The sequence below is a fragment of the Panicum virgatum genome, chromosome 3K, assembly GCF_016808335.1.
Source record: "Panicum virgatum strain AP13 chromosome 3K, P.virgatum_v5, whole genome shotgun sequence".
Lineage (NCBI taxonomy): Eukaryota > Viridiplantae > Streptophyta > Magnoliopsida > Poales > Poaceae > Panicum > Panicum virgatum.
In genome coordinates this window covers 11,628,060-11,637,183 of record NC_053138.1, presented here as the reverse complement: position 1 = coordinate 11,637,183, position 9,124 = coordinate 11,628,060, and the positions used below count along the sequence as shown (strand labels likewise).

The following is a 9,124-nucleotide window of genomic DNA, read 5'->3' as shown; positions in this document are numbered from 1 at the left end:
ATATAAAGTATACATATAACTTTTGTTATGACTTGGATAAAAATTTTATTAGACAACTTATGTATATAGATTATGCACATAACGGATCCACATGAATACAAATAAATGTTAAAAAACTAATTGAATAAATAAGTGAAAATAACAAAAAAAAAATCAAGCACGTGTTCTGCCGTGGTGCAAGGTGGGTGCGAAGTGCGGCCCGTGGATCGCTCGTCCATCTATCGCTCGCTAGCAGCGCTCGGGGCAAGCGTCCGCAGAATTGGAACTGCGGGCAATGCATCACCCAAAAGTCAGTACTTGTTCAGTCACACGTTATTTTAAGATGATGCATGAAGATACTGATGGAATTTAGATTTGGCCCATTAATTATTTCAGTTATTCTAAATAAATTTTAAAGACTCATGTGAGCATGAGAAAGTGTAGGAGTAGTGTAAACTTTTAGTCCCATCTTTCTTGTGGAAGTTGAGAATGACTAACTTTAATAGTGAGGCCATCCTTGCCTCTCCAAGCTGTGTGTGAGAGAAAGGAAGCTTCACATGCGCGTGCTTACTCGCTCGCCTTGCCGGGGCGAAAGATGTGGGCATGCGACATTCGTGTGAATGCCCTTTCTTTTGTTGTTTTATTTTTTTGGTTACTTGACTAGTACGTTTGCAAGATAGGTTTCCTAATCCGATTTCGGATCCGATTACGACGCCAGGTCGTGGGCTCTCGCCGGCACCAAAAATCTAATCTGAGTTAGGGTTTTGCCTCCTCTCTTTACTGCGCCGTCACCGTAGTCTTCTCCATCCCGAGCACCGGCGTGCACCGGCGAACGGGAGAGCAGGCCTCCGGAACCTTTCGCTTTTGGGATCCTGCACCGGGAAAGGGCGAATAAGGTTTTTGGGAAGCGCTCGGCGCGACTGCTCAACGACGTTTTTGGGAAGCGCTCGGCGTGACTGCTCAACAACCTTCGCCACGGCTCATCCTCCGTCCAAGTCCAGTGCTGCGGCGTATCGTCGCCTGCAACGTCGTCTGCTGCACTCCATTCGCACAACCGCCGTCATCCCGTCAGCGTCGTTCGTCTTCCCAAAGGCAAACGCTTAGTATGTACGCTGCTATTTAGTTCAGTGTTTAATCATGTTTTCTCATATCATGATTCTACTGCATCTTGCTACTAGTATAATAGAGTTTTTCATGCTAGTTCTAGTCAAGTTCATAATTAATTTATTTCGAAATTTAATGGGACAGTTGCCTAATTTTTCAACCGATACTGTTCTTACGCGTGAGTGCTTTAATACCAACTTGCAATGACGGTTGTCGGACAAACTTTGATGTATGGTATAAGCACGAAGATACTGTTCTTACGAGTACTGGAGTCACTCCCAAATGCATGGTACATTCTTAGTACAAACATTGATGTAGATCCAAAACTGACTTCATGATATTTGTAAAAGGAAAATGGGAGGTCTACAGAGCAAAGACGAGGTACTAAACTTGCAGTATTTGAAAGTTGAATGAAACATTTTACCTTCGTTTTCCATTAGCATCAGGCAAGCACAAAGCACGGGATACCATGTGTTTATACAGTATGTTCCAATATCTTCAGATGCATGGGAGCAGCATATGAAAAATCCGTTAATGACTACTCTCGGTGATTACAAGTCGAGATTCAAAATAAAACTCAGCAATAGCAGGTCTAAGAACAAGTAGAGCTTTTCGAGACTCAACCAACGCAGCACATTGACAGGTAGAGACCACAGTATTACAGGTCTGAATTTACCTCCATCTAGGGCCTCCTAACCTGATGACCTCCTCAGCGCATGAATCACGGCGAAGCTTTTCAGAATCGCCATCTTCCTTCTTCTCAGTAACATCACCATAGAGATCCTTCAGCTTTGCTAGGTTGCTTGAGACCGTGGTTGCCTTCTCTTTATTTCCATCCCCAAATGGGCTGGATCGCTGTTCGTTCCGGCTCTGGCTCCTGCTTCGGCTCCGGCTTCTGCTCCTATGACGAGAGCTAGAGCGCCTATGCCTGCTACTTTCACGATCCCTTCTGTCATCTCGTCTTTCATCTGAATGCCTGGACCTGTAGTAGTCACGGTCCCTGCTGTCACGCCCACGTCGATGATAATCTCTGACATCCCTGTCACGATCACGGTCCCGGCTTAAGCGCTCCTGATCCCGGCTCGAACGGTCCCGGTCACGGCTAGAACGGTCAAGTTCTCGGTCAGAACGATCACCGTCAGGACCCTCACGACTACCACTGCGACGAGATGGTGAGTACGATCTTCGAGTATCATCATGGGTGATGGTTCGCCGAACAGGGGATGAGTCTCTGGTGGAAGCCCGGTGTGGAGCACGCTGTCCAAAGGAAACTGACAGAGAGGCTTTCACAGAAGGAGGGCGACGTGCATTATCTTCTGATCCCTGACGACTGGAGTCTCCAGTAGCTCCAGAAAGCTTGGTGGGTAATTTCATCTTCTCAAGATTGGCTGTTACCTGACGAGTTACTGGAAGAGGAATTCTTGGAAGGAGACTATCAAAATAATACTGCACCATGAAAGGAAAACAAAGCAGCATGCTTATCAGTATAAGTCTAATAGAAGCTGGAGTGGCTTAAAATGGCGATCATTTGTCAACAGTAAATGTCAGATATGAAACAATTTCACTTAACTGAAAACAGCAAAAAAGAATAAAAAATGGATTTTCCTCTATGCATAGACAAGGGAAATGGAACACAAAGTCCAAATATGTTATGGAACCATGAATAGACTTACAAAAAAAGCAGTCCCGCTAATTGGCATAGTTTCTGATGATACATGAAACAAATGTAGGGATTTAAAAAATGTTCACACATTGACATGGACAAGGAATCAAATACATAGCTTAAAAATTTATTATCATATGAGAATCAATGCTAGATTCAGCAGAAAGCAAGAATATCAAGATACGCATGAAAGTATACACACAGCAATAGATCAAAAGACCAATATGCTTATTCCATTCAGAAATGATAGGGGAGTCAAGAAAAAGACCTGTCCAAGTATAAGATCACGGACATAAACACCCATGGTAGTCACACGGCCATTAGATCCAGGGGAGAATTCCTGTACCAGGAAAAAATATACAACTTATTCAGCCCTTAATTAATGCTAACAGCTCATTTAGCACATGAAAACAAATGGAGACTCCACAATTCCACATAGCATAAATGTCAAGCAAGTATTCAATGAAGAACGGCACCTTTGGTCCAAGCAAATATGGGGTAGCCTAGATGAAACAGAATAACAGCCACACAAGCCAAGAGAGGAAGTAAAGAAATGTTGTAATGTTGAACTAGACTGCTGGCATAAACAAGTAAATAACTATCAAATATAACTAGCATTCTTTGGTCTTTTCATGGATTTTCTGCCTCTGCCTTCTATAGTATACCACTCTAGTACAGGTCACACGGAAACCATAGCAGCACCTTTCTTATCAAAGATGACAAATCAGCACTCTTTGGGTATCAAATGGAAGTTCCAGAAAGTGACAAGAGTACTATACTAGCAAAAGTAGGTGCTATTTAAAAGTGTGGGGCGCAAATAAATAAACAAGCAAAGTTAGCAAAAAGATCTGTGTACCTCATCATCCCTCAAATAGGGCTCATACCATGTCCACAGAGTCTTTGGATCTGCAACATAACGAAGATACAAGAAACCGATCTGCAAAAAAACCAACACCGCACGGTCATTCACCATAAATTGTCTGATTGTTTAACATGCTAAGTGAAGACAAACAAAAAAACAAAATGCTCACAACTCCAAAGCACAGACTGGTACACTATGAACCCGCTTGCAAACTTTGTCATCCCTGTGTCCTATGACCAAAAAGTTCAGGCACAAGTCCATCCAAAGAAATAAGTCGTTGGACTGTTAGTGTCTATAACCAAAATGTAAGTACAAAATTATGTATTACAGTGAATTGCAAAGAATGCAAAAGTTATTGCTTCAGATCATAGAAACCTACTTTTTATCACAAAAAAACATTGCTCAGTTGAGTTCTGCAATATCCCAATAAACATCTGGATTCATGCACTAACCTCAAGCCTAATGAATAGATATGGCGCCATGAAGCAAGAAATTCACAAAAAAGAATATGCAGGTCACAGAAACTTACAGCTCTAATGTATGGGGAGTCAGGATGCTTCAACAAACCGTGCATCTGTTTGACAGTAAGCTTCATGGTGAAGAACTTGTAGAGAAGACAGAATGCAGTGGAGGGGCCCCTGCAATTGCCAGTCATCCAAGGCTCAACGTGTTCGACACAAGAGTAGATCTCATCAATGACTTCATGATAGGTTTTTAGCCTGTAGAGCTCCTTAAAGTATTCAGAAGACAGAATGTTCATGCAAAGAACCTTCTCCATCAGCAAATCAATGGGCTTCCCCGAAGTCTGGATCTCCATTTTTTAGAACAATATTCAATCCCAACTACAAAGAACGAGATGGTATTATCCTCCTATCCAAAAGTTTATGTGACCTGCACACATCAAAGTCAAGAGATGAGAAAGGTATGGCCAAAACTAAGGAGATAACTGATAAAATTTCTGCTAAAAAGCCGAAAACAACAAAGCGAGACAGATCATTTCCTGAGAAACAATCTAGTGAAAAATAATACCCAGCCTAAACCTTAGATGAGCGAAAGCTACCGATTTAACGCGTTATCCCTAAAGTGCCAAGCTAAACTTGCATTGGTTTCCTCTATGTTAATATCTGTGAACAGAACAGCATTGACACCAACTCACAGCTAAAAGAACATTATTTTCACAAAAAATCTAAATGATATTCATTTCATATACACATCCAAACTATTGAATTGTACTAGGGACAAGCTGCTTTAACCCATTTGATAATGGGTAGCCTAGACAATTTCCAAAAATATTCAACACTCCTGACAATACTGGTCCAGCAAATAGTTGTGTAACCCTGAACCAGGTAAACCAGACGCTTCCCGCACCTTTTATCGATTGCAGCAGAACAAATCCAACAGGTGCCCATACAATCAATTATACCACGAGGCGCCCAGACTCGGATGCGTCCTAATCGTGCGACATGCTGTTTCAGTTGTTAGTTGAAACCGCACAATTCAGGGACGGATTAAGTTAGCTGCCAGTATTATCTACACGGCAAACAAAATCCGCAGCAGAGTGGGCGCAAGGGCCGAAGCATCCGACGCGGAGAGAGGGCTCTGGTTTCGATTTCTCACGGCTCTGAACAAGCGCCTGCGGCAGGAAACTAAATCATAGAACAAAAGCGAGCTAGGGTTTCCGTACCAGAAAAACGAGGATTCCAGGTCCGGATGGATCTTCGCGCTACGAGGAGGAGGAGGGCGACGGAGAGATGACTGCGATAGAAGGATTCCGTCGAGGTCGGCGGCGTGCTAGGCTTTGGCGGAGGAGGCGTGCGCGTTCGGCGCGGCGGCCGCGGAGAGAGGGTAAGGAGGAAGAGGATTTGATTCGCTCGGGGCCTCGGGGGGGGGCGCTCGATGCGGGGCGGCGAGGGGTATTTTAGATACCAGTGGTTATGCACGTGCTTGTTTATTTAGTGATTTTGCACGTTTTACTATAAAAAAAGATTTTGCACGTTTCCAGTCACATATTTAAAACTAATTCTACATTAATTCTACAAAGCTACATAATATATACTTCATAGTGTAAGAGTCTAAGTAGACAAATCAAGAATATGTAAATCACAAAATTCAACAAAATAAAATTAATAATCCGCCCTCACGCTGCCTCGCCAGCTGCGCTGTTGGCTCCTCCCCCGGCGACGCTGCACACCCCCGCAACTTCCACGCGACGACCATGGGCGAGTCGAGCGGGCGCGCCACCGAAAGGGCTGGGAGCACGGCGAGGAGGCGGGCAGCGCGAGCCCGCCTGTCTGCTCCTGGCCATCCTTCCGGAGGGGTCTGCCCATGGATAATCAGATATATGAAACAGTTGCTCATTTCGGAAAGTAATATGCATGGATATATGAAACAATTACTCATTTTGGCTTTAAAGTATACATAGGGGTGGTAATGGGCCATGGCCCTAGTGGCCTCTTCACAGTCCAACAATGCCTTTAAATTATTTAGCTCAAAATTGTATAAGATTAGAGTCCGGCCCTTAGATTTTCTAGTTCAGAATCTTGAGCCCTTTACCACCCCTAAGTATACACTGTGACCTATGACCTTAAGTTCAGCATGTATATTGGGCTATTCAGTGGTCACACAGAAGTTGTATGTATACTTGCATAAAACTTTTAGCTGTTACTTGGGTGTGTGGTTGTGTTGTAACGGTTCTTGTCCCTTTTTCTTCTTAATACAAAGATATGCATCTCTTCTGCGTGTTAGAGAAAAAAAATAGCTTTTATTGGTTCTACCATGCTTCTCCAAATAAAATTCTTTGTACATCTTGGTAAAGGCTGGAAACTGGATTAGCCAAGTTTAGCTTGGCTAGGTGGTAGGTAGTTCAGTTTTCTAGCTTTTAGATACAGGTTCCTTGGGGCTTTGAATTAATAAAAAAAGAGTGGTATGTCAACTGAATTTAATACAAGTTAGAAACCAAAATATTCTCAAAACAGCTCGGCTGAGGGTTCAACCATAGATGCATAGACCTCATACGTCTTACTGGAGAAAGTATTCAATGCTACGGCCTCACTTTGGAGTTGGGAGAGATGTCTGCATGCCTTTGCTATTTTTTCTTCTTCTTTTGGATGCTTCAGTTGATAAGACATCATTACAAAAAAAAAGCCTCTTTTTAGATGCTTATCAAGAATTGATGTTACATGTGCTCGTAATCATCATAGGATGCAACATGGGAATAAACCAGGAAAAAAAAATGGAGCCAGTGTCCAATTAACTGAAGAATTTTTGACATGTCACAAGCTAGCATGCATATCTTGTCACATTATTAATATCTCAGCAAAACATATTGTACTTACTGAAATGATTTGGGTGGAGAGCAATTCAAAGATAAGAGAAAATAAATTATAAGGGAGAATACTTACAGCGTTTAATTAGTTGCTCCTATGCTAGACTCTCCATTCTTTGCTTCAAAGCTTTATTTTCCAGGTCTAGCATAATATTCTGCTGGGTAAGAAACTCCATTTTAGTAGAGACTTCTACCCCTTCTGACTGCATAATCAAACATTGATTTCTTTATGCGGCATAAACACCAAATTTTATAAGAGAAATGAAATCCATTCATGCAGTAAGCACACCTTTAATGCCTGAACTCTACCCTCCAGCTCTGCAATATACTGAAGCTTCCAGACATGGGACCTCTGAGCATATTGCCTACAACCAATTGAAAAGTACACTTTAATGCATAAAAAGCACACAATCATTGCAATCTCTATTCTCCACAAATAAGATTGATTGAACTGCATGAAGTCCTAATTTAAATATTAATCCAAGACTTCTCAAGTTGCAAACTGGAAAGCCTCAATAGGCAGTTTCTCAATTATGTTACCATGGGTAAATTCTAATATACTGTCCATTGACCATGAATGTAAGGAAACCACAGATCACAGCATGTGCACATCGCAATCTGTAGGCCTGCTCAATACCAGTTGTTCATTAAGTTACAACGCATATGTGGTCATCGAAACATATGAATATGCAGTTCACACTATGTGCCCACAGTAATTCAATGCCCTGTGCTATACAGAACAAATTTCAACAAAAACACTGCTAACGTCCTCATGATGAAGTCTATTCTCTAGGTGAAAACACCAAATGACATAACTGTGCTATTCTTAGTGTGTACTATGGGCTGCAGTTGCCAACACTAACCAGTACTGAATCACTACCCATAATAGCTCTGAATCAAACAAAAATTTCAACTGAACTTCATGCAGAAAAATTACAACTGAACTTTGGGCCTTAAACTCCCCATCGAGCCGATGTTGAAGCTGCTGGGGAAGATTGTCCAACTTCACATACATCAAGACAGTCCAACTTCAAAAATATGTTTAACAGCTACAGAGCCAACTGTGTTTTAGAATTTAATAAAATCTGCCATAGTAAATTTCTAGCAAAATAATAACTGGCCTAATGCAAAGGAAATTGATCACTGACCGCGTTGGACTTGCAATTCAAATAATCTCTACTACTGGCGGTAGCTGTACTGACTGAATACTAAGGCCTGCATTGCTGAAAACCTTCTTCGATCTCACCATGCACATGGTGCAACTGGGATCTGATCAAGAGCAGGAAAGCTCTACTGCTAAAATAGGGCGCAGGTGCTGCTGGGATCCGATCAAGAGCAGGAAACAAAATGCACGGGAAGAAAATCACCTGGTTAATTTTAATTTTGCTTTTTTTCAATTGAATATGATTACGGAGGTTAATCTTTCATTTACGTGGCATTCTCTCTTAAAATAAGATCGCATATAGTCATGGTGTTCTGAAGACGTCCAGGTTTGCATAATCAATGTCTAAACTAATCTAAATTTGTTCCCGATCATCCAAATGCAATAATGTAACCCATATTTAAGAAATAATATATTTTTAGTCAAGTTTGCGCACCAGCCAATAGAGGCTAGGGTATGGTAGAGCTCTTCCTGTCTTGCTGCGGCTCAAAATTTCAGATCGCGTGGCAACACACGAGCAAGATCTTCCTATATACAAATGTTTGCTTGCGGATGCAATTAAGCCTAATTGTATTACCTGGCTAAGGCAATCTGTCGAGCACTTGGTGGTCGACGTGGTGAAGAGCTCCTACACTGCGCCAGGGTCGTCATCGCGGGGCGTGGAGGGGCAGGGCAGCGTCGCTGGCGTGCTCGGTGGGGAGGAATGTGTCACCGCAGACCCGGCGACCGCGTGTTGGCGTCGCTCGCCGCCGTGCCGGCCACCGTCTTCCCCGGCCGCAGGCTCTGCCTAGGTGTCTCCGGGCACAACGCCACCTGCGACGACGCCTCCACCATGCACTTCGTCCGCACCTGGTCCGCTGCCGTGCGCAGGGAGGGGATTGGCGCTTCGCACCCCTCCTCCCTCACTGCTCTTCACGCTTTCACCTTCACCGAGGCTACTCGCCGCGGTTGTCTGGGTCGACCACTGGATCCGTCGGGGGTCGGCGGAATTGCAGCGGGGTGTGGCGGGGGAGGCGCGACGGGGGAGGC

At 43.3% G+C, this 9,124-nt stretch overlaps 1 protein-coding gene across 5 annotated transcripts; it reads right to left on the bottom strand.

Moving 5' to 3' along the window:
* Window positions 1-1,481: 1,481 nt before the first annotated feature.
* LOC120697584 (pre-mRNA splicing factor SR-like 1) lies at window positions 1,482-9,124 on the bottom strand. 5 transcript variants are annotated; one of them, XR_005684554.1, is made up of 8 exons: window positions 8,673-9,124; window positions 7,223-7,298; window positions 7,010-7,136; window positions 5,293-5,927; window positions 3,778-4,499; window positions 3,603-3,683; window positions 3,015-3,086; window positions 1,482-2,529 (listed from the first exon to the last, which is right to left on the bottom strand). XR_005684554.1 is itself a non-coding variant. In XM_039980857.1 (7 exons), exons 4-7 carry the CDS (start codon window positions 4,423-4,425, stop codon window positions 1,756-1,758), a joined length of 1,215 nt encoding a protein of 404 aa, XP_039836791.1. In that variant the 5' UTR covers window positions 4,426-4,499; window positions 7,010-7,136; window positions 7,223-7,298; window positions 8,673-9,095. The 5 variants fall into 5 exon arrangements, 3 of the variants coding, with proteins under 3 accessions (XP_039836790.1, XP_039836791.1, XP_039836792.1); XM_039980857.1 differs by lacking the exon at window positions 5,293-5,927 and having other exon boundaries at window positions 1,756-2,529; window positions 4,138-4,499; window positions 8,673-9,095; XR_005684553.1 differs by lacking the exons at window positions 7,010-7,136; window positions 7,223-7,298; window positions 8,673-9,124 and having other exon boundaries at window positions 3,778-3,838; window positions 4,138-4,499; window positions 5,293-5,511.

What these genes read in the sequence shown, in the direction of transcription:
- LOC120697584 (XM_039980857.1), bottom strand. Translation starts at nt 4,425, where the DNA reads ATGGAGATCCAGACTTCGGGGAAGCCCATTGATTTGCTGATGGAGAAG. An exon ending in ACTCCCCATACATTAGAGCT is followed by an intron (nt 3,684 to 4,137) that starts GTAAGTTTCTGT and finishes GTTTTTTTGCAG; the next exon opens with ATCGGTTTCTTGTATCTTCG. An exon ending in GTGATCTTATACTTGGACAG is followed by an intron (nt 2,530 to 3,014) that starts GTCTTTTTCTTG and finishes TTCATGGTGCAG; the next exon opens with TATTATTTTGATAGTCTCCT.